The sequence below is a fragment of the Mus musculus genome, chromosome 17 (genome assembly GCF_000001635.26).
Source record: "Mus musculus strain C57BL/6J chromosome 17, GRCm38.p6 C57BL/6J".
NCBI classification, from domain to species: Eukaryota; Metazoa; Chordata; class Mammalia; order Rodentia; family Muridae; genus Mus; species Mus musculus.
Genome location: NC_000083.6, coordinates 27,439,131 through 27,464,145, shown reverse-complemented (window position 1 = coordinate 27,464,145; position 25,015 = coordinate 27,439,131). Strand labels below are relative to the sequence as shown.

Genomic DNA, 25,015 nt, shown 5'->3' with positions numbered 1-25,015 from the left:
GGGACTGGGGACAGGGGTCAGAAGGGAGGAAGATACAGCTCTTGGAGATTCTCACGGAGGAAAGCTGACCGCAGGACAACACAGGGGGCAATTTTGCTATGTTCGGGCATCAGACACTGTCCTGTGGCCCTTACCTAGGTCTGCTTGCTCAGGTTTTTTGTTTGTTTGGTTTTTGAGATAGAGTTTTTATCATATGGGCTTGGTTGGCTTTGAATTCAAGGTCATTCTCCTGCCTCAGCCTCCTGATTATACCACACTCGCCTATATGTCCCATTCTTATACTTTGTAATGGACATAATCCTCAGCGGTTTACCTTGTCCAAACTTACACAGCTAGGAAGTGGTAGCTGGGGACCTGAACCCTGCCTCTTCCAGGCTCAGCCCTCTCTCTGAGGCTGACAAGTTACACAGCACAAGGCAGGGGCAGCCAGAGCCATTAGAGCAAGCAGGTGGGCAGAACTGGACAATGCCAGGATTTGGAAGGAGGAGGAAGGACCAGACCCACGGCTTCTTGGGCTCGGTGGACAGGAAGGGGGTGACTGTGCCTTGCTTCAGGACTAGAATGACAAAGCCTTGAGGTAGCAGAGGGAGCGTGGATCGGAGGAGGTGGTCATGGTTAAAAAGCTGGGGTGGGGGTGTGTGTAGCTAGCCCCGCGTCTGCCTGTTTCTAGGGGCAGAGGCAGACGGGAGAGGTATGGAGGTTTTATTCTGTGTGTGGCATACTTGGGTGTGGCTGATGGAGACAGAGCCTTGGCCATACTGAGGGCCTCCCCTCTTCCACAGGTAAATCAGTGGACTGGTCAGTAGGCCTGGAACTGTACTTAGCAGCTATGAGTATGTGGGGGTCTTGGGAGAACCCTGGCTCTGTCTGCAGTGAGTCTGGGGAGCAGGTGTGTTTCCTCCATCCACAGACATGCTACTGAGGGAGGATACGGGGTTGGACAGGGTCCCCACTAATATTTTGCTGATATCCTGTCTGCTTAGCCCCCGCCTTGCTACCTGCCTCCAATTCCCTTTTCTATGTAGTTCTGGCTTCCTTGCTTTTGAAAGTGTTTTGCCTAAATGCATCTGTGCTAAGATATTGGAGCAATCGCTCAGTGGATTTCCTCTCAAGAGCCCAACATTGTGGCTAATGAAATTCTAATAGCCAGGGACAGCAGGGCTTGTGTCTTAGTCAGGGTTTCTATTCCTGCACAAACATCATGACCAAAAAGCAAGTTGGGGAGGAAAGGGTTTATTTGGCTTACACTTCCATGCTGCTGTTCATCACCAAAGGAAGTCAGGACTGGAACTCAAGCAGGTCAGGAAGGAATAACTGATGCAGAGGCCATGGAGGGATGTTCTTTACTGGCTTGCCTCTCCTGGCTTGCTCAGCCTGCTCTCTTATAGAACCAAGACTACCAACCCAGAGATGGTCCCACCCACAAGGGGCCTTTCCCCCTTGATCACTAATTGAGAAAATGCCTTACAGTTGGATCTCATGAAGGCATTTCCTCAATGGAAGCTCCTTTCTTTGTGATAACTCCAGCTGTGTCAAGTTGACACAAAACTAGCCAGTACAATTGACCCCTTGTCAACTTGACACACAAAAACATCACTAGTAAGCCTCAACCCTTACAATCTTATTCATCCCCAAGATCTAAATAACTTTAAAAGTCCCACAGTCTTTACATATTCTTAAAATTTCAATCTCTTTAAAATATCCATCTTTTTTAAAATCCAAAGTCTTTTTACAATTAAAAGTCTCTTAACTGTGGGCTCCACTAAAACAGTTTCTTCCTTCAAGAGGGAAAATATCAGGGCACAGTCACAATCAAAAGCAAAAGTCAATCTCCAACCATCCAATGTCTGGGATCCAACTCACGATCTTCTGGGCTCCTCCAAGGGCTTGGGTCACTTCTCCAGCCAGGCCCTTTGTAGCACATGCATCATCCTCTAGGCTCCAGATGCCTGTACTCCACTGCTGCTGCTGCTCTTGGTGGTCATCTCATGGTACTGGCATCTCCAAAACACTGCATGACCCCTTCAGTCCTGGGCCTTCAATTGCAACTGAAGCTGCACCTTCACCAATGGCCTTCCATGGCCTCTCACAGTGCTGAGCCTCAGTTGCTTTGCATGACTCCTTCATGCCTTCAAAACCAGTACCACCTGGGTGACCCTTACATATTACCAAGTCCCGCTACAGCAGGAGTACAACCGTGGCCATCTCTGGAACACAGCCTCTTTGTGCTTTTAGAAAACACTTCCCAGAAGATGTCACCTCAATGATGCTGATCTCTTCTTAATCACTGCTAATTTCTTAGCTCCAGCTAACCAGCATCAATAGTCCCAGTAATGCAAAGTTTTTGCTTTGGTAGTTCTGGTATCTTGTTAATCACAGCTGATTCTTCAGCCCCAGCTAACCAGAACTACAGAATCTTCACAATCAAAACAGCAATGGCCCTGAAAAGAGTCTTTAATTTTCTCTCTGAAATTTCACAAACCAGACCTCCATCTTCTGCAGTGTTCTCAACATTATCTTCCAAGCTCCTACACAACATCTGACAGAGCTCTTAACAACGGATGGATCTTCAAGCCCAAAGTTCCAAAGTTCTTCCATAGCCTTCTCCAAAACATGGTCAGGTTGTCACAGGAATACCCCACTATGCTGGTACCAATTTGTCTTAGTCAGGGTTTCTATTCCTGCACAAACATCATGACCAAGAAGCAAGTTGGGGAGGAAAGGGTTTATTCAGCTTACACTTCCATACTGCTGTTCATCACCAAAGGAAGTCAGGACTGGAACTCAAGCAGGTCAGAAAGCAGGAGCTGTTGCAGAGGCCATGGAGGGATGTTCTTTACTGGCTTGCCTCTCCTGGCTTGCTCAGTCTGCTCTCTTATAGAACCAAGACTACCAACCCAGAGATGGTCCCACCCACAAGGGGCCTTTCCCCCTTGATCACTAATTGAGAAAATGCCTTACAGTTGGATCTCATGGAGGCATTTCCTCAACTGAAGCTCCTTTCTCTGTGATAACTCCAGGTGTGTCAAGTTGACACAAAACTAGCCAGTACCACTTGCATTAGGCTCCTGTGCCCTACCTCACCCTAGGCACTTGGCCTGGCCCAGGGTGGGTATGTGTCACATTCTCAACACCGGGTGACTTGGCTGTCAGTGGGTAGCAATGGGCAGCTGAGATGGGACCAGGACCATCGATGGCCTCTTGGCCTCTAGTGTCATGGAGGCTCACTGCTCTCTAATATCTGAGTTCCTCTCTGCTTCCCTGTGCATTCCTAACCCCACAGAGAGAGGAGAGTGGAGACTTTGCTTTAGTCCCTGGGGGGCTGTGTGGCAGTCCAGCCTTGCTCCCAGCTAAGTTCAAAGCCGCCAGCAAAAGGAGAGGCTGAGATCTGTGAGTGTGTGGGCAGGGTCCAGAGAGCTACTGGGACCCCCAGGTTCTAACAGACCCTGGCGTGTATAGGGTTGCATGGTAGCAGGGTCATTGAACATGCACGGAGAGGAGCATGGGAGACCTAGGGAAGCTTTGGAGAAGCAGGCTGTGAGCTTTGTGGGGTGCATGGCATAGCCCGAGTTAGCAGGCTTATTGCCTGATTGGTTAGGGACATGCCCGTGTGGTTTATGTGACAGCTTGCTGTCTGTGTATGTGTCTGCTGTATGTATGGCTGTGTGAAAAGGGCTCTGTGCTTGGGAACACACTTGAGGTCATTATAGGCACAGCCGTGTGGCCTGGTGTGCACAGCTGTGCGGTGTGCTGTGGCTGCCACACAGGTGATGTCTGGGGTGCCTGCACTTGTGTTGCTGTATGGTTCCTGCATGAGCTTGCGAGCTGTGGATAGGGCAAGGGGTGACTGCTTAGGGTGGCGTGTGGCCCTGTGCGGGTCCTTATGGTGGTGGATTTTCTTTGGGGCGGGAGAGCTGTGGGCGTGTCTCTGTGCGGTCCTGACTATGAGCAACCTGCTGAGCCCACGTGTGTGCTGGTTGCTGGTGCCAGCATCAGCTCACATAGTCCCTGTGCTTCTGAGCTGTAGCCCGGGAACTGCCCAGCACCGAGTTTCCGGGATAGCTTTTTCAGAGTGCAGACCCTGCTCCACAGAGCCAAGGACACAAAGTTCTGATACAGTTGAGCAATGATCTCCATCTCAGCTTCTTCCCAAGTAGCAAGGCTTTCCCTGCTCCTCGGGGCAGTGGCTGCAGCCGGCCACAGCACCAGACCGTCACAGACACTCTAAGACTCACTCCTCTAGCCCTACCAGGGGGAGTTTAAGTCCTTGCCTGTTTCACAGAGGGCAGGTCAGAGGCTTAGTTAACCTGTCTGAAAATGCACAGGAAGGCAGCAGCAGCAGCAGGCTCAGCTCGCCCTTCTCTGCCTTTCTTTGTTTCCTTTTTACAAATGGACATGAACACAGGGAATGTGGGCAAACCTGGATCCGCTGGAACCTGACTGGTTTTCTCCTAGAGGACCCACTGCCCACCAGGAACTCAAGTCGCTTGCCACAAGGAAGGGGATAGTGCCATGCACCTGTGTGGCCCAGCAGTCTCACCCTGAGCTTGGGGCAGGCTAGTGGTGAGTCATATTGCTGTCCTGCTGCCTGTTCATGCTGCAAGTCCGTGCTCCCCAGCTGCGAGTCTGTGCTCCCCAGTGCTTGCTGCAGGGGTACAGGACTGAGCAGAGGGAGTAGACAGGGCAGAAGGCAGGGTTGAAAGATGGCTCTGGGCATGTGGAAAGCTCAAGGCACAGATTCTTCCTGGCACGGAGTGGACATCAGGCACCACAGGGGGCCCAGAGCCTGTGTGGGACATGGTGGTAGCTCTGAGGGATCACTGTGGGCTCTGGGCACCCCTGAGAGGGCATGTGCAGGTGGGATTCCTCCCAGGCCTCTGTCACCTGTGCTTGCCAGTGTCCCTTTGCACTCCTGTCCCGTGTGTGTCTACCAAACATGGACAGCTGCCTGTCTTCAGTGAGTCCCTGCGGAGGAGAATCCAGCAAGGGAAGGGGTGTTGGGTAATGATGGATACCTGGCCAGTTGGCTTGGGGTTCTCCTGACTGGGGGCAACCTGCCCAAAGGCCGACTGTGAGGCATTCATTGTTTGGGGGTCTGGAAGTGTTGCTCACCCCAAATGTCACATCACAGCTCAAACATTTAGGCCAGGCCTTGTCCCATGGTAGAATCGCGTCATGGAACCATCCACCCAAACTTTCCAGGGAGCAGGCTTGCTGACAGCCTGGCTCCGAAAAGGAGAAAGGGAAGAAAAAGTGATGTATGCATGCATATGTGTGTGTGTGTGTGCACGCATGTGTATGTGTGTGTGCACACATGTGTATGTGTGCATGCATGCATGTGTATGTGAGCGTGTGTACAGGCCCGAGAGTGTGTGTGTGTGTGTGTGTGTGTGTGAGACCCCCCACTGCCTCCTGTCTGCCCTGCTTCCTGCAGGGAGCCTAGCATGGCCTGGGGGACCCTCCCCGCCTGCTTTCCTCTCTGCAGTCTGCCATATTCTGCAGCAATATAGGTTTTTCCACTTGACTTCCTAGGGTTTGTCTTTTCATTATTTTTTTCTCTGTTTTTACATTTAAAAGCATTTTCAGAAGAGGGGAAAAAAAAAACGAGGAGAGGAAGCACCCACAGGCTGCTACTTGGGCTGTGAGAAATTGAGGTGGAGCCTCTGAGACTGGGGAGGAGCCTGAGGGAGGGGGAGGAGTCTGAGTAGCTGTGGGAGGAGTCTGAGCAGGTGGGGAGGAGTCTGAGCAGGTGTGGGAGGAGTCTGAACAGGTAGGGAGGAGGCTGAGCAGGTGTGGGAGGAGCCTGAGCAGGTGTAGGAGGAGTCTGAGCAGGTAGGGAGGAGCCTGAGCAGGTGTAGGAGGAGTCTGAGCATGTAGGGAGGAGCCTGGGTAGGTGTGCAAGGTGGGACTGCAGTCGTAGGCATTCAGAGGACACCAGGCTTATCCCTGCTACTATGTGTCCCCAGGTAAGGCAAAGCCCCTCTCTGGCCTCAGACCCTCTGTTCTGGTGTAGACTGGGGTCTTAGGGGTCCCATGTAGTCAGAGCTATCTCTGGTGAGAGGCTATGGCATCTGACTCTAACCAGCACATCTGGCACGGGGCAGTTGAGATCTGAACAGTGATCTGGCAGCCAGGTTCCTGGTAGGAGGTTGGGTAGGATCTGTGAATGATCTCTAAAGGGGACCCAGGAGGACTTTGCTGGGCTTGGGAACCTTGGCTTCCTCCAGCCCGCCTGGTCCTGTGTCTGTCTGGAGCTGGGAATTGGTTATTTCTTGCCTGTTTGCCGGCTTCCCTATCACAGTGTGGACAAGTGGCTCTTGATGAGGTCCACGGAGAGGCTGAGGGTATGGGAAGGAGGCAGTGCCCCAGGGGAGGGTAAGAGTGCAGTGTAGACCACAGTGATAGGGGCAGGGCCTGGACACCGAACCCTATAGCAGCATGGTTTGTGATCGTGTGCACATGCGTGCGTGCGTGTGCATGTGTGTGTGTCCAAAGGAAGGTCATGTGATTGTGCACATATAGTCTGGTGTGCGTGCTCCCAACCATGTCCACACATGTGTGTAATCTCTACCCATTCCACAGAGGTGAGTGAGACTTTGGCAGTGGCGACCCTTCCTCTCAGTCCCAGGAGCAGCCCTGGAGAGCAGGGCTTTTTGGATCAGGAGGGCTTCAGGAGAGAGGACCTTGGTCTGATGGAGACTCTGGCCTCACTTTCCCCGACCTCTGCTCAGCTGTTTGCCAGCTCTGAGCCTCAGCTTCCGTGCCTGCCAGGTGGGGATATTCGTATGGGGATATCTGGGGTTGGTATCAAAAAGCCATGCAGGCCAAGCCTAGCCCATGCCACCACAGGGTGGGCGCTCAGTCAGTGCTGTGCCTCTGGGACCATCCCAGTCCTCTCTGGCTGTGATGGGGAACCATGCCAGTCCCAGGAGCCATGTCCCTCAAGAAAGACCCTGTCCCCCCCAGTCCTCCAACTGCCTGCCATGTTGACCGTGAACAATAAAGTCATGATATATACTTACTTTCTTGTGACGCAGAGTCACAGTGTGGGGACATCCACCCAAGTCCATGCGTAGGCATGTCCACACCCCTGTTCGCAGACACCCCATCTCCAGAGCCACCCCAACCCCTCCACCCCCGCTAAGCACACTATGGGCCAACAGTGTGGCCCTGCAGCCTCCTCAGCCCCTCACCTAGTTCTCTTCATAACCTGGAAGCCACTCCACCTTCGAGAGCCTCGGTTTTCCCATCTGTCTACTGGGTATGTAGTGTGAATCCTCCAAGGGGTGACTTTGTTAGGTCACAATCAGCTTATATGGGATGCTCCATAAATATCACACCTCCAAGGCCTCATGCCACACTCAGTTCCTGTGATTAACGTCCCCCTCCCTGAGCCACCATCACCTAACCCTCTCTTCAGCTACGTGAAGTGAAGCGTGCAGTTCGCAGCAGGACAGTGTGCGCTGGCCCAGGAGCGTGACTTATCCTAACACCCTCTCCCTGCTGGAGAGCCATCCACTCCCTACTTCCCGCTTCCCTCCTTGAGCCAGGTGGCCCATCCCCACCGCCTGGGCCAGCCTCTTCCTTTTGTCCATCTGCCTTCCCAGATGGGGACGAAGACATGTCTCCATTGGCCCATTTTCTGACTGGAGAGAGGCCATATGGCAGCTTGGCAGGAGCTGAGTGCTGCCATCATTAGAAACTGCGAGGCAGTGAGGGCAGCAAGCCATTCTGGGCTCTGACTGTGGCCCCGGGGCTGGGGGCTTGCCCGGGTGAGGCCCTGACCAAAGACCCTCAGCCTCGTTCCCTGATCCCTGTGTTCTTAGAGGTCGGGCTCTGCTTCAAGTTTGGGATTTGCTAGCTATCTAGGAGTGACCTAAGATCCCCCTGCATCCTCGTGTGTGTGTGTGTGTGTGTTGTCTGTGTTATGTATGCTTGGTGTGTGTGTGTGGTGTGTGTGTTATGTGTGTGTGGTGTACATGTGGTGTGTGTGAGGTGTATGTTGTATGTGTGTGGTGTATGAGTGAGGTGTTTGTTGTGTGTGTGTGTGAGGTGTGTGTAGGTGGTGTCTATGTGTGTATGTTGTGTGTATGTGGTGTCTATATGTTGTATGTGCTATGTGTGTGTTGTGTGTTTATATGTGTGTGATATCTATATGTGTGTATGTTGTGTGTCTGTATGTTTTGTGTGTTGTGTGTGCTATGTATGTGTGTTGTGTGTGTATGTGTGAGGTGTGTGCTATGTGTATGTTGTATATATGTATTTTATGTTGTGTGTGTGTGGTATATGTGGTGTGTGTGTTGTATGTGTGTGTGGTGTATGTGTGAGGTGTGTGTATGTGGTGTCTGTATGTGTTGTGTGTGCTATGTGTGTGGTATGTGTGCTTTGTGTGTGTGGTGTGTGTGTGGTGTACATGTGGTGTGTGTCTGTATGTGTGCATATACATGTGTGCCCTGGCTGAAAGAGCTACCCTTAGTGAGTGGCTTTGCCCACGTGGGTGTCTCACTATCTGGCGAGCCACCTCCTGCCCTCTCACACTCAGCTGTGGCCTCTGCTGAGGAAGCTTCCTGGAACTGCCACCTCCTGGGCCTCCAATGTGATTCCTGTCCAGTTGTGAGCACCATGCAGAGGTGTCTCATACCTGGGAGCACTGCACCTATGTTCAGAGATCAGGGGGAAGCCCTAATTGGGGCAACACAGGGTAGCAGCTATGGAATCGGCCACGATTTAAGGGAGGGCTGGACCTAGGGGAGGACAGACACCTGTGGGAGAGAGCACAGTGGGCCTAGGGGTGGACAGGCACCGTGGGAGGGAGCGCAGGTGGGCTGTGAATATACAAACAGGGCAGTGTCTTCCTATCTGTGCTCACCTGAGAGAGGGGTCACAAGACACTCCCTGGTGTCTGCTGCCCGGGTGCATCATGGGGACTGTGCTCACCTTGGTCCACCCCAGCAGCCACACGAGCAGGCCCCCCTGAGGACATTTGGTATGCCGAGTCTCTAGGACAGAAGCCCTAGGAGGTGTGTGGCCATGGGTGTGGGGACAGCAGCTACCAGGATGGCCATTCTCAGATTTAATCCTTCAAAGAACCTTCTGAGATGGTTCTGATAAAAATAGCCAGAGCTCCCAGGTACTTGCTCTGCATCAGACAGCGGGTTTGTTCACAGATTCCACAAGAAGCCAGTGAACTAGGTCGCCCTCTTGTCTCTGCTTTATAAATGTGACGTTTGAGACACAGAACGCTTGCCTGACTGCCCTGAGGTTACCCCAGCGATTACTGGTAAAAACCAAGATTTCAAATGGGCAGTCTGGCTCTTGCTAGCCTCAATTAGGGAAACGGAGGCACAGAGCCGTATCACATCTAAGGTCTTCTGTATTCATGCAGTGGCTGGTGTTTGTGATCCTGGTGTGACTCATTGGGGGTTAAGCCAGAGATCCTGGTCACAGCATCCTGGGTGTGTTGGGGAAGAGGGACGCTCAGGCCTGATGGCTTGAGCTGACATCGGGCCGGGCCTCTCCACAGGAGGCGTGTGCATTGCCCAGTCGGTGAAGATTCCACGGGAACCCAAGACCGGGGAGTTTGACAAGATCATCAAACGCCTTCTGGAAACGTCCAATGCCAGAGCCATCATCATCTTTGCCAACGAGGATGATATCAGGTAGGGTGGCCATGACAGACAGTAGCCCAGGCACCACCCACTGGATGCTTTCCTTCTAGGGAGACAGGGAGGAGCAGGCAGTTAATTGGAGTGGTGGCATTCCTAGGCTAGACCCAGCTACTATAATGGGGCTTCTTCATGCCTCTGTTTCCCTACATCCATCCTGCCAGTCACGGAGACTTTAGGGGAAAGGCTGCTGTCTCATGGACTTAAGGTGTGCTACCCAGTTCTAATCCAACCTGCTGGAGGGGGTGGGTGGCCTCCGCCAAGTTTCATAATCTCTCGGAGGCTCTTTGCTGTTTAACAACACAAAACAATTCCTGAGCAGTAGCGTTTGAGGACCAAGCATAGGAAGATGCTCGGAGCCACAGAGCAGGACCTGACAGGGAGTGATGCTCAGAGGCCGTAGGCCACAGCTCACGCCTGAACTCTGCTTCTGGTGAGCTCAGGACACGGGGCTCCGGCATGTTCGCACTGTCGGAGGCTGGTTCTTTCCTGGACCCCAGGCTCTGCAAGGAGACCCTGCCAGGGGTCCTACACAGGGGGGTCACAGTTCACAAGCTCAAGGACTCTCTACAGACCATCTCTGCCAACCAGTCCCCACTTCCCTCCTTTCTGCTTGCTTCTCACTTGACACACCCTCCCAAAACCCAAGTGGCAGGTCCCTGAGTTTTCCCTTTGAGAGAGAAGCCCACATCTGAGCAGAACGGGGGTGCTGGGACTATGCTGACAGAGGAAAGCCAGCCTGGGGATCAGCAACCTCTTCTGGTGGACTCTAAGGCCAATGCTGGCCCCTCTTCCCCCTTTTAACCCTTTGCCACACCCTACCCTGGAGTCCTGAGTTGCAACAACACAGAGAGGCCCCAGAGGCACGCGGCAAGGATGGAGAAAGGACCCACTCAGCTAGGGGTTCCCAGCAGACACCACCTCTGGAGGCCCTCCGGGATGCACAGAGACAGTATGAGCCTCCTCAAGGCTCGAAGCTCCCCCAGATGCTGCTGCCAGAGCGCTCCATGCCCTCAGGGAAATGGCCATCAGTGGCCAGGCTTCTCTGAGCTATCCCTCTGGCTTCTCTCTCACACCCCTACAACCAGGCCCACATCCAGTTATGCATTCCACTTTGAGCACACTGCGACTGAGGGTACCTCCGTTCAGATAAGCCTCCCGTTGGGAGGGAGGGTGAAGGTCCGAGTCTTTGTCCCTTGGAAAAGGCCTGGATGGTACTCTCCTGAGCCACATGGGCAGCCTGGCAGGAAGAGGGCTGTTTCTGGAAACACACTGTGTTTTCGGAAGCAGACCAAGGTATAAATAAACGCAGGTGACTGGCTGGATGTGGGGTGAGATGATCCTGGCTCCCCTTGACTTCTCAGATGTAGGAAGCATTATCAGGATCGAGGCTGTGGTTCTGTGTGCGGCCCCAGCTACCATTAGTGGTTGCCCAAGGTGGGTGGTGACCTGCTAAGGGGCCAGGAGTTGGCAGAGAGATGAGAGCAGGAGCTCAGGATGACTGCAGCTGGCTTGGAAACAGGTTCTGGGGCTTGGGGACAGTAGTTTCTCTCCAGATGTTAGTCACTGCCTCCCTAAGCTGCTGCCTGCCTCGGCCCAGTGCCCTTGGGGCCACAGACCCTATTCCTCACCAGAGAAGGACAGGAATGATCCCTGATGTCTGTGTCTCCCACCCGCAAGTTTCCGACTCTTCTAAGCCCTCGTTCCTCTCCAAGGGAGTGGGGTCATAAGAGCTGGTCTTGAGGGCCATTGTAAGACCAGTGGAGTGCCATGTGGTTCCCTCAGCCATATGGTGGGCCTGGCATGTGCCCTTTGACTCAAGGCTCTCACCTGGAAGAGAGGTGAGCCCTGGAGGGCCCACCCTTCTCTGAAGCAACTGAGGAATGGCCTGATTTCTGGAGTGGGGGGTGGGGTGGGGTTGGGTGGATACCCTGTGGGCAGCCATGTGAAGATGGCTTTGGTGTGGGGTGACCTGGTACCCAGAGAACATGCCTTTAAGAGGATAGGGGTTGGCATCTGGAACCCTGAGTAAGGCAGATATGGATTTAAGGAGACATAGCTGGCTGTCTTCACCGAGGAAGATGTGAGCCCATGAAGACAGGTTGGGATGAGAGAGGTCACTGTAGACATGTAGACAGGCATAGGCCAAGCAGTGGAGGAGCTACGGGCCTGGAGCACTGGCAGAGGCGGTTATAGGCTTGTGAGTCAGGGGTGAAGGATTCAGATATAGCCTGCGGGTGGATGTGGGCCAGGGGGACAGATGTATATGGGAGTATCATCTGTGGTTGGGAGCAGGGGTAGCCAGGAGTTCTGGACTGAAGAATATGAGAGGAGGGTCCAGATACAGCCTGGGGCATAGGCACGGGGGCTGGGGCTGCTGGGTAGCCATACAAGTCTGGGCTGGTTGCTGTGTCCCCACAGGAGGGTGCTGGAGGCAGCGCGCAGGGCCAACCAGACCGGCCACTTCTTTTGGATGGGTTCTGATAGCTGGGGCTCCAAGAGCGCCCCCGTGCTGCGCCTTGAGGAAGTGGCTGAAGGTGCAGTCACCATTCTTCCCAAGAGGACGTCTGTGCGAGGTAGGTCCAGCAGGTGGCTCCCCCCCCCCCAAGGTCTACTTCTGCCTTCTTTTCCCTGACTTGCCTCTTCATTTGTCTACAGCCTCCTGCATGCAGAGGCCTCTAGCATGGCAGAACTAGAGTGTAGACCCCTGGCCTCTCAGCTGCTTGGATTCTGGGATGCGTGAAGCCCCGTGTCACCAAAGTGTCTCTTACTGGTCCGACCTCACCCTTCTCCTATCTGGGACCTTTCCTTGCCCTGGAGAGAGCCCTCAGGGGCTGCAGAGAGAGGCCAGCAGGGCTGCATGTTTGAGTGTGGCCAGCTCAGAGCCAACAGCAAGGGCCTTGCTGGGGTTGAGGCCTGATGTCAGTGTCTCCAGAATGGCTTGACCTGGCGGGACTCACAGTCTCACGGAGGGGAGCCAGCTCCTGGGGCCTTCTTGTTACTGTGTTCTAAAACGGAGTAGAACGCAGCAGTCATTGAGTTGACAGGCTGCCGGGGAAAGGAACTCAGGAGTCAGCCCTCATCCCTACTTCCCATCACTTGCCGAAGGTCACGTGCAGTGTCCTCTCTTCACCTTGATACCCAGCCAGATCAGGCAGTGGAAAATTCCATAGCACCTCAGCCACACTGAGCCGGGAGGAGCTCAAAAACGACCCTAGCGGATGGCTGACCAGCGCGGTGCGGTGTGGTGCGGCCCCTGCCAGCCAGGCTCCTCATTTTTGGCTTCCCTGCCATACTCCACTGTGTCGCCCATCCTATATCATGGGCACAGCTGGGATTTGAACCTAAGACTTAAGTACCCTTTCTCTCTGAGACAATGCAGGAGTTTGAAGGATACTGGTTCTGTTTTGTTTTTTCTTTTGTTTTTTGAGACAGGGCCTCACTAAGTAGCCCTGGCTGTCCCGGAACTCCTTATGTAGACCAGGCTGGTCTTGAATTCACAGAGATCCACTTGCCTCTGCCTCCCTAGTGCTGGAATTAAAGGTGTGGCCATCGTACCTGGCTACTGGTTCTCCTCTAGAGAGATGATTGGTTGTAGTAAGAGAGTGAAGTTCTTGGAGTCTGTTTCGGGGAGACCCGGGGTGCTATTTGGTATCCCATAATAGTCCCCACAACAAAGTTACCCAGTTCCTCCATAGGTCAGGCTTCATCTCCTCTGCTACGCCACTGTTTCCTACAGTTTAGCTCCCTAGCTCCATCTGGGCACACCGTGAGGTGAGAGGGGAGAGGGCACCATCTTGTTAGTGCCAGCCCTGAGGCAGGGTTGCCTGGGTGAGGGAGCTGGGCAGAGCACGGAGGAGCAGGTGGTATTTGCCTGCAGTGAAGATGCTCTATGCTAAGGGAGCAAGGTAGACCCCAGCCCTGCGGTTTGCTCTAAGACTCCTTGCCATTCTGACCCCTGATCCAAGAGGGTGTCTATGCCAAGGAGGCTGTGACCCTACATTTTTTGTGCTCCCCTGGGACCTAACCCAGCTCTTTTTGTTTTGCATGGCATAAAATGACACCATGTTCTGTCTTTGTTTGTTTGTTTTGTTTTTGTTTTTTAACTGCCTGGGCCCCAGGTCAGAGGCTGCCCCTTCTCTTCCTGGTCTCTGTTCTCTCCATGATGGGGTGCATGTGGGGAGGACAGGCTCTGACATCTTCACTTCCTGCCAGGGTTTGACCGATACTTCTCCAGCCGCACGCTTGACAACAACAGGCGCAACATCTGGTTTGCTGAGTTCTGGGAGGACAACTTCCATTGCAAGTTGAGCCGCCACGCGCTCAAGAAGGGAAGCCACATCAAGAAGTGCACCAGTGAGCATGCGCCTGTGGTGGGGCCTGAGGAAGGTGGTGCTTGCTTACGGAATGTGGGGTCTGGGAGGTGGGACCTGCAGAAGGTAGGACTAAGGGGGTGGGGACCGTGGAGGCAGAGCCTGTAGGAGGTGGGACTTTAGGGGCACGGGCATTGCCTGCTGGCAGTGGGGTCAGGTGTTAGGCCCCTGAACTCCCGCCAATTCTGGCCACAGCCAGCCCAGTTCTCAGGCCAACTCCGGAAGAACCAAGAGCCTAGCCAGAGAGGCTTAATTAAGAACCGATATTCAGAAACTGCCCCTCACATTTGTGGACATGCAATGGACTTGTCTGAGAGTGGAGTCTGTAGGGCTGAAGGGACAGGGCTATAGCTAACGTGGGGTGCAGCCCTCAGTGGCCCTGGGAGGACAGAGTGGGAAGGAGCACTGTGTTCCCTCCGGAGAGCAGAGCTGGATGAGGAACAGGCTCAGGTATCTCACCAGAGGAGCTGTCCAGTTCTGACTTGCCTTGGGAGTCACAGTGTTAGACTGACCCTTCATGGATGGTGCCCAATCCTGACTGAATATCATACCTCTAACCCATCAGGGGCTTCCTCGTTCCCCCAGCAGACACTGGGCTGGCTCAGATTGCCTGAGCCTGTTCTTGTGGAGGATGAAGAACAAAAGAGGCTGAATCCTCACGGAGTTTTTATTCTAATGGAAAGACAGATGATAAACAAGATAAATAAATCATGGGATGTGTCAGAGGGAGATGTGTGCTAGAAACAGAACCCATTTGAACAGGAGTGGGGCGTGCCGGGGCAGCAGCCCTCCCCAGCCACTGGGGTGTGCTGTGGGGAAAACTGAGCTCCCCCACAGAGGAGCCAGGTTGGGGGAGGTCTGAAAAGGGGGGTCTTTTTTTCCCCACAGGTGCCAGGGGCTAAGGCCTGAGCTTCAGGTTCCCGGAGGTTGCAGCCTGGCACTTGCTTAATTTGTACTTGGGGAAGATTCTGTCCTGTGTTTCCTGTGTCCTCTGGAGTAGCCTGGGCTGCTTGGGCAGAGCGGGGCTGGAGACCTGCCACAAGGAATCTTTGGTGGATTGAGGTTCCCTAGGGTAGGGCAAGAGGTAGCCAGATGAAGTAGGAGAACGGGGGTCTGGGTGAGTGAGGAGTGCGCCACCCCCTGGTGACCACAGCTCATGGACAAGCAGACACTGGCTGGTGGTGTCCTCCTGGGTCACAGCCAAGCTCACAGTCAAGTTCTTATTGTCTGGGCTGCAGAATATGTGTGCGAGTGTGCCAAGGGACAGCGTGTGTATCTGTGTGTGTGCATGAGGGTGGGCCCGAGCTGGGCTGTGTGTGGGTCTCATGTGGAGGCTCACATGTCCTGCCTGAGCCCATTTTCATCCTATTCCATGTTAAGTTTCACCCTCTCCACTCTAGCAGCACTTACAATTTAAGTGTAAAAGAGGCCATGGAGATTGAGAGAGGCTAGGAACCATGTCAAAGGCTGCACAGCACCTGCAGCAACGATCACAGTAGCCGTGCAAGCAGGGCAGGCCTGTGGTGCAGGCCTTCAGAGCTGGGGAGATGGATCAGCGGTTAAGAAGGAGCATCTTTGTTGTTCTGGCCGAGGATTCAAGGTCAGTTCCAAGCAACTCCAGAGTAGCTCACAATTATCTGTAACTCCAGTTTCGGGGCATCTGATGTCCTCTTCTGGCTTCCACAAGGACTGATGTGTATGGTGCACATACATACACACAGGCAGGCAGATCGCGTATACACAAAACAAAACCATAAGTGAATCTAAAGAAAAGGAAAAGCCAGGCATGACTTGCAGTTGTTATCCCAGGGACTTACTTGGGCTTACTGCATGGCTGGCCCAGCCCACTACCGAGTTCCAGGCCAGTGAGAAATCCTGTTGCAAACAAAAGGTAAAAGGAATCTGTGGAATGACACAGAGGTTGTCTTGTGTCCTCTGCACACACACGTGCATGTGTGTACCTCCCTGAAAACACGTGCACCCGCACATACAAAGAAGTACAGACATGCCTAGTAACAGAGGCTGAGCCCTCACAGGCAGGCCCATCATGTCTCCTGTCCACCCCTGCCCTCTCCCTGTATCCCTGTGGGGGTAACACATTGTCTGAACACCCTGGTCACAGCTTACCAGAGCTGGGTCCCAGGGTGGGTGGGCGAGACTGGAAGTGGGGTGAAAGGGACAGTTGGGGCATCCTGCTCCAGTGTCTAGGTGAGGAGTAGAGGACTAGAGCTTTCTGGAGTCACCTCCTGTCACAGGCGCAGCTCAGACTCTGGCTTCAGGCTGGATAGAGGCTCTGAGGCAATTGAAGGTGGAATCCCAGAACCAGCTGTGTGTTGGAGCAGGCAGCCAGAGGTCCTCGCGGGGTGCCCAGGCCAGCTCTGTGACCCTCTGGCCTTTGCTTGCCCCTCTGAGAGGTTGGACTAATGTGAGCTGTCCCGGGGTCTGCAGGAGGAAATGAGGTCACTCATAAAGTCCCGTTCTGAACTGAAAAGCAGAAGCGTTCCAGCCTGGCTGTGCATTAGAGACCCCTGGGGAATGCTTAGGGTCCCCATCATGGGTGGACTTGGCCTTTTAAAGCTCCCTTGGTGACTTTAATGGGAACTTGGGGCGGGGCATTGAATCTGAGGTTTAGTCCACAGGGAATTAACTGGGGAAGCCCACGAGTTCTCAAACTGGCTCTACCAGGGCAGTCTGGCAGCCTACCACAAAAGCTTTTATCTTATATACAGGGGCCTTGTAGCTTGGGTTGGTCTTAAGAGTCTTGTTGTAGTAGAGGTTGGCCTTGAACTCCCGACCCTCCTGCCTCCACCTCTCAAGTGCTAGGATGCACCACCACCAGGTCTGGCTTGTAATTTCTTTCTTTCTTTGTTCGAGGCTACAAGTCTCACTCTGTAGCCCAGGCTGGACTCACACTTGCAGCGATCCTCCTGCATCAGCCTCCTTACTTCTGGAACTATAGTACCTAGCACACTCGGGTTGCTAAGAGTCCTGAGGGAGTTGTGCTGTGTAGGCACCTGGGACTTTGTAGCTAAGGTGGGGTTGGTTGTGGGGAGAGGGTGGCAGTCATTGGCTTAGGCACAAGCAGATGGGCAGGGTGGCATGGGGGGCAGCACCTCATGGAAGACCCTGCCCACCCCCTCCTGAGGACGAAGCGTGAGCAATGGAGCTGGGGTGAAGGTGCCGGGTGCTGACGGCGCTGTGAGTGTGGAGAGTATTTGGGATTTAAATAATCAAATAGGCTGAGTCTCTTGGTACTGATTTGTCTGCTCTAAAAGATGGAGAGAAGGATTATGCCATCCCAAGGGTGGGTGGTCTAGACTGTCTCAGGGCCAGCACCCATTTTGCAGAAGAGAAAACTGAGGTTACTCTCAAGCATCACGGTGCTAAAGTCGGTGGGATGCAGCTTGCCTCTGAGTAGCATGGCCTTGCTGCCGAAGCAGGTGCCCTATCTTCCCCCCACATCTCCCTCTTCTTTTTCCTTCCTCGAACCCCAGGACCTCTTTCGTCTTTATCTATCACAGGCAGCCAGAATGGAGGCAGGAGTTGTGTCCCCGCTGCCCTGGAGCCTGGATTCTAACACTGTCCCTCAGCAGCACTGTTCTGCTCCTGGCAGTGGGACTCCACGGTAGCCTCTGCCTGTCTGGGTCCCATGGCCATGCCTGCCCTGCCCCTGATCTCACGGGGAGCATGGACCACTCTTGCTATGTCTAGTTTATGTCCTTCCTGTCCTGGCCAGCATGAGTGATGGGAAGAAACTTCTGGAAGATGCTTAGGGCCTGGGGCAGGGTGCGGGGGTGCGGACAGCTTTATTTGGGATAAAATGCAGAAAAGGCAGTGGCAAGAAGACCTCCCTGGGGACTGTGGAGCTCAGTCCTGGGTACTTTGGAGGGCAGAGAAAAGCAGCCCTCATTCTCTGGGTCTGTCAAGGTAGTGGGGGTCATGGGGGGACACTAGGAGGTTTCAGTGTCACCGTCACTCAAGGCTGTGCAGAAAGGGCTGGCATGCAGGGACAGGGCTGTGTGAGGATACAGGTAAGGCAGGCAGCCATGTGGTCTGGTATTTTCCCGACACAGCTGCGGGAACTTGTAGACCCGGGTGTGCATCATGCTGCCAACACTTGCCAGTGTGACCTTGAGCAGGTCCTCATTTGTAACTGGCACCCTGCCACCCTGCTCAGCCTCCAGAGCCCCGGGACGGGAACGGCCCTCCCTCACAGCCTCCCCTGGACGATGGGAGCTGCTTTGCTGTTGGTGCGTGGGCTGCTCACACTGAGCGAGAAGGGTCACAGAGAGGGGCAGCTCTGTGGCTGTCAGGCCCAGGAGGGCAATGCCTGCCACCTGCCTCCTGCGCGCCCAGCCCCTCCCCAAGAGTGCACTGAGCAGGCTTGGGAATTAAAGTCATAAACAAAGCAGATGTGGCATTCGTCTTTTTGACAGCGCTGCCAGCCAGGTGATGGCTGAGTGGAAGAAGGCTCGGTTTATGAGAAGATAGGAAAAATTTACTGTTGGCTGCTCCCAGGGGCTGGAAGTCCGGAGAGGGAGGGCAGGATGGGCTGGCTGGGGCTGTGTAGGGAGGGCTCATTACCCACCGTGCTGGCTGCAGTTAGAACGGTCACAGCTCTCCCAACAGCTAGTTTAAACTGTATTCATTTGTGTTTTATCAAGATCTGACCTGGGATTTTGCATTTCATCTTTATGGTAACCCATTTTATAGATGAGGAACTGAGGCTGAGAGAGGTTAAGGACCTCCTTAAGGTCATACAGGTAGTAGCTGACAGAGCTAGTATTTGAACCCAGGGCTCTAGAGGTGTTCTGCCCCCAGGTTTCCTCAGCCTTCTTGTGGGATCTTTCCACCAACTCCTCCATAGAGGGACCAAGGAAGCCTTCCTTCTGGGAAAGGGGGGAAGGACAGTATTTTGAGGTGTTTGGTAGTCAGGGGATGCTGGGTCCTTACTCCAAACCCTTTTCTTGGTTTTTCTATCGGAAACTCATGGCTTTTGTTTAGAGGCTAAATGTGAGGTTGGGAGATGGCTTAGTCGGTAAAGTGCGCGCCTTGCTAGCAGGAGGAACTGAGTTTGATCTAGAATCCATTTAAACAAGCCAGATGCATGTGTGTAATCCCAGGTCTAGGGAGGTGGAGACAGGCAGATCCTGTGCTTAGTGGCCAGTCAGCCCAGTCTACTCAGTGAATCCAGGCCAGCAGGAGACCCCATCTCAAAACAGAAACAAAGATTACAAATCCCAGTGTGGATGGCTCCCTGAGGAATGATATCTGAAGGTAATCTCAGGCCTACACACAGATATATAGACACACACATAGACACAAACACTCACACACAAACACACATTCATACACACAGACAGACACAGACAAACACACACACTCACACACAGACACACAAACACAGACACACACACAGACAAACACACAAACACAGACTCACACACAGACACATACAAACATACACACACACTCACAAATACAGACACATATACACACAAAACAGACATGCAGGTACACATACATGCATATGCACACACTCATATGCACATGCACACTCTCACACACTCATGGACATAAAAAGACACATGCATGCGTACACACACACACACATACACATAGACACACATACATACACACATGCTGGGTGGGAAAGAGAAGAGATAGGGAGAGGGGGAGGGGGAGGGAGGAGGAGAGGGAGGGAGAGGCTGAGTGTGTGCCAAGCCTGTGCTACTTCCACTGAGAGTAGACCTGCCTCAGAGTTCTCTGGCAGCCTGACAGCTCCAGAGAGAAGGGAACCCATTCTGGTGCGGGGGTGGGGGGGGGGATGGGGGTGGAGGGGTGGGGAGGGGGCGCTTTGGAGGGAAGTAAGGAGTTCTAGGAGCCAAGGCAGGTTGTACACTTAACTGAGAAGGTGTTCCTGAGACTTCCAGTGACACTCAGGCACACACCTGAGGAGGGAGAGGGAGCACTATGTGGAGAGAGAGCTGGGAGAGCCCATGCCAGGGAGGGGGCAGTGTGTGCAAAGGTCCTGAGGTGCGCTCAAGCCCAACCCGTGCTAGGAAGTCATGAGACTCTCCTCCCACAGTGCTAAAGTGGGGCAAGAGGAGGGGGATAAGGCTAGAGAGGTGCAGAGAGGTAGCCTGGGTCACTTGGTGACCCAGGACAAGGAGGGTGGTGGGACCCACCCGGTGCTCCAGCTGTCCCCTCTGTCTGCTGTCTGGGAAGGAGCTGCTGGATGGATGGCAGAGATGGCTGTGACCCAGGAAGACAGGGACAGGGGCTGTTCAGGGGCCAGGCGGTTGACAAGCCAAGGATGGAGCCTGAAGTCCAATGGCTGAACTTACCTCATCTAGGAGGGGCAGGGTGGAGGAGGAGTGGGTGGGGGCTGGGCAGGAGCTCAGTCTAGGATCCCAGGGAGGGGGTCAGCACAGATAGCTGAGCATCAGGAGTGAGCATGGTTGGGGAGAGCCCTGCCAGGAAGTGAGGGGGAGCCCCTGGGAGGGAGTGGCCTTGGAATGACTTGGGGAGCAACAACCACTGAACTCAGCTAGCTTAGGCAGGCCTGCGCCTGCGGTGTCCGGGAGGTCTCCAGGGAGACAGGCCCCACACTTTTGCTTTCTGCTACCATACCTTTGTGCCCTCTTCCCCCACTCTTGCCTGTTCCAGTTCTTCCCCACTCTCCCCCAAAACCCTTCTCTATGCAAATACTGCACCTGCCTGCCATGGTGGGGCACCTCTGTGTTTGTAGAACTTGGGAGGCAGAGGCAGGATTACCACTCTAGTTTCTGAGGCTGGCTTGGGCTATAGAGTGAGACCCTATTCCCCCCAAACAACCCCCAAACCCCCAACTAACCAAACAGACATGGATAACAGGTATGGAGTCAGGTGTGAGGCCTGGCCTACCTGGGAGGACTGAGGGGGACGTGGAAGTGAGTCTTGTCAGCATCCCCTTCATGGGATGGGTCAGCCCAGGATACAGGGATGTTGGACAGCCCATATATGTGCTGCTGTCTTGTAGTGGTATATGTATTGTATGTGCATTGATATAATTGTCTGTATTTGTGTGTGTGTGTGTGTGTGTGTGTGTGTGTGTATGCGTATGTGTGAATCTGCATGTCTGGGCTGGCAAGGGGACTGGCTCAATCCTGAAGGCGTCTCCAGGAGTGGAATTCAGGTGGCAGGGTGGGGCACGCGGGGGAGTGGAAAGAGCTTTGGACTCTGATTATTTCAACCTTGAAAACTCATTCCGATCACAATTTACAACCTGGCGACAAAGGCTGCAGTCTCTGCAGTAACTACCGCTCAGGGCTTTGAGGGAGAAAATCCTCCCTCTGTTCCCAGCTGCCTGTCACCCGTGGCTGAGCCAAATGCATCTCTGCCTCGCGGTGCCCCGGGACACAATTAGGACATCTTCAAACTGTTGCTGCTGTCACCACACCATGTGTCTGGAATCTATCTCCTCCTGCTGCAGCTCCTTGCAAGCACGTGGGCCTCACCTCCTCCCAGAGCTACGAGGCTGCTGCTGGGCCTGGGGTTTCACTCACCTGGGAAAGGGACACTGACCCCCTCACATCCCCCTGGCCACCTCCCTGCTTTGGACCTGCAGACAGGGAGTCTCTAATGTTATCTTGGCTTGGGGCAGGGAGAAAGAACAGTATGGAGACCCCTGGAGCAAGAGCTTGGGGTTCGGATCAGCACCTATTGAAGGGTGCTTTGGCCTGTCACCATTGCCTTCTGGGGGTACAGGCCTGGAGTCCCAGGCTGGGAAGGGAGGGGAAAGAGTGAAGGGGAGAGATAGAAGATAAAGACAGAAGGCTCACTCACAGTCTGGCTCACTCTTGGTAAGGGGTCTTGCTCTGTGGCATCTGTGGCATCTGGGCTAGTATATTGAGGAGCCAGTGGCCAGCCCTGTGATTTGCTAGCTGGAGAGTCAGGGGGGTTGGGCATCACTCTGCACCTAGATCCCTTCCACAGACGCTCTAGTAGAGACAGGCTTTCTGGCTGAGGTAGCTTCTGGAGAGCTTGCCTTTGTCCTTAGCATCTCTTTCCCCAGTGACCTTTGACCCCAGTGGAAACCTGCCTGGGATATCTAGGACAGGCTATTTGGGAATCGAGCCCAGCCCCCTCTGCTGACTTCGCTCCTCCTTGGCTCTCAGCGCCCCGCCCCGCCCCATGGTGGAGATTTTGATAAGAAGACAGGATAGGCGAACTGGGAGATCTGTGTTCTGCTGCTCCAGCTGTTTGTGCCTTGACCTAGAACTGACAGAGCTGTTGGGAAAACAGACAGGGAGGCTCAGAGGTGGCACAGGCCAAGTGTGGAGGGAGAGGTGCAGGCTCGCTCTAGAGGGTGGGATACTTGCCCTGCCATCCAGAGGCCACACCATATCCGTGTAGCTGGAGTACCCCTCTCCTGGCCTCTGCTTTCGTATTTATGACAAGGTGGTTGAGGGAGGTAACCAACAGCCCAGTCCCAGGATATTGCTGTTTGACATCTCCTATGTCTACTCTCAACCAATACTCTGGGTGAGCCAACGCTAGTCCTGGCCAACAGGGCTAAGTGACTAGGCCAACCCCTAGTAACAAGTACCATAGCTGTCAGATGTCAGCCCTGCCTCCCAGGTCCAGGGGGTCTGTGACTGTCTTTCCTGGTGTGAAGGGGTTGGATGGCGGGGCACACACTAGAGAGGGCGCTGAGCTCTCCCTACCTCAGGTCTGTTTCTGAGGTGCCCGGGGCAAGAGTATGGACATGACGTCCTGAGTTCCCAGGGAGTAGGGGCTGAATGCTAACCCAGCCCACTGGTCTTTGTATGTGATCTTACCTTAGGACTGTTCTTCACAATAAGGCTTCTGCCCTTGGGCAGGGATCTGGGAGTGTGGCTGAGACACAGCCAATGCCCTTTCTGCTTTGCGGCAAGGCAGTGTGTGTATCTGTGGCTTGCAAGCACCCTGGGCTTCTTGAGGGCTTCACCCATTTTCTCTCTCCTTCCCTGGCCACCTCTGGGCCCTGGACCCTCTTCCCAGATCACCTCCCTGCTTCCTTCCCATGCTCAGCACTGAGGACAGCCTGGGGTTAGGACGTCCGCATCTAGCTCCCGCTAGGACCCTGCTCGTTGCCCGGCATTTCAGTGCCGTAGTCTCTCCATCTCTGCAAAGGAACTGGTTGGTAATGTAAGCGAGGTAAGGATTCACCGATGTCCTGAGACCCACATGGTAGAAACGGAGACCTGACTCTTTTTTTATTAAAAAATTATTTATTATTATATCTAAGTACACTATAGTTGTCTTCAGACACACCAGAAAAGGGCATCAGATCTCATTACAGGTGGTTATGAGCCACCATTGGTTGCTGGGATTTGAACTCAGGACCTCTGGAAGAGCAGTCAGTGCACTTACCCACTGAGCCATCTCTCCAGCCTGAGACCTGACTCTTCCAAGTGTCCTCTGACCCCGACCTGTGGACTGGACACAGGAGCTCACACAGTTAATAAACAAATGTAACTCAAGAGCTATTGCTTTTTCAGAGATCTCAGGTCAGTTTCTAGCGGCTCACAGCCATGTTTAACTCCAGGGGGTGCAATCCCTTCTCAGCCCCCCTGGTGTATCCAGGGTGTGGTACAGACATGTAGACATCCAGGGTGTGGTACAGACATGTAGACATCCAGGGTGTGGTATACACATGTAGACAAAAGCACTCATATGCATCAATTAAAATAAATAATATGAAAAAACATAATAAAGAATTCAATGAGCTGATCCCGCAAAGCCCAGCCCATACAGGGCTCAGCACAGCACCTAGCCTATAGGAGCTCAGCAGATATTGGAAGACACAGTTTTAAAAATCATCATTATGACCTAGGACCCAGGCCAAGAGCTGCCATCTCTAGGGAGACTTCCTGGATGTCCCAGTCCAGGGGTCGTTGCTGCCACTTCAAAAGCCCCCATTCTGGCCACCTGTACCTAGATGACACTGGTTGGCCACCAACCTGTATCTCCCTGCCCCACAATCTCACAGCCATTGGAGCAGGGTTGCTGGACCCCTGTTAGATGAGGGCACCCAGACCTCTGGAAGCCCAGGGGCTTGCACAGGGCTGCTGAACAGGGTGGCCATCCAGGTAAGGGTCGTAAGAAGCCTTTCCTGGAATGTGGAAGCATCTGACCAACCAAGGTTTGAGTCCACCTCGGTTCATTTGGGATGCCTTTCTTAACGCTCTGTCTCAGAGAGTCTCAGCCAAGGACACAAGCCATGTTGTGAAGGACAGCTCTAAGGTGACAGGGAGGTCACATACAGAGACCAGGTGGACTGTATGGGTGAGGGGTTACGGGCAGAAGTGTGGGTAACCTTAAGTAGCCATGCTGGAAGGTCTGGATTCAGACTGACTGAATGATGGCTCCTTCCTGGCCACACCAATGGGGGTGCCTTCTATTTGTGTCCCCCAGCTTGGAGAACTAGAGCCTCCTTGTCACCCTAAGCCACAAGGGAAGAATTGCACCCAAGTGGCTGGGAGGAGTATCCAGTGACCCTGGCCTCCCTCCCTTCTGTGAAGGGATCCAGCTGTTGTACACAGGCACAACTGGTCCCTTGGAGATGGCAGATGTTTTTCTGGGATGGTAGCACCCCGCAACAGGAGGTGTGTGGAGGGGGTGGGGGTCACTTCAGTCAGTAGTGAGAGGCCACTAGGTGAATTCACTCACCCTGGGTTATTGGGAAGTCTGTCACCGATGCGGGAGACCCGAGCAGGCATGACTCTGACGTCTGGTGTCAGGGGACTAAAAGCCACCGAGGGCCTCAGGAGCTTCTCTGGGTCTCCTTTATCTGTTTCCTAGGAAGAGGGCATTACATTCTGGAGTGTTAACCCAGGGTGAGCTGCTTTCGGGACACCACGACCGTCGGGAGAGACACAGCGCCTGCCGTGGTTGTCCCCAAACCTATGGGGGCAGCTGTGCCCTCAGTGACTGCAGGTCAGCCGAGAGAGG

General features: G+C 53.9%; 1 protein-coding gene across 8 annotated transcripts in view; it reads left to right on the top strand.

Moving 5' to 3' along the window:
* Grm4 (glutamate receptor, metabotropic 4) overlaps window positions 1–25,015 on the top strand; it is a 91,440-nt gene that overhangs the window by 49,681 nt on the left and 16,744 nt on the right. For 7 of the 8 annotated variants that reach the window (NM_001013385.2, XM_011246475.3, XM_030249828.1 and 4 more), the window contains 3 exons: window positions 9,524–9,659; window positions 12,087–12,241; window positions 13,881–14,021. In NM_001013385.2, coding sequence (NP_001013403.1) covers window positions 9,524–9,659; window positions 12,087–12,241; window positions 13,881–14,021 — 432 coding nt within the window. Of the gene's footprint in view, window positions 1–4,468; window positions 4,564–9,523; window positions 9,660–12,086; window positions 12,242–13,880; window positions 14,022–25,015 lie in introns of those variants that run through there. The other variant, XM_006524320.4, reaches the window with a different exon arrangement.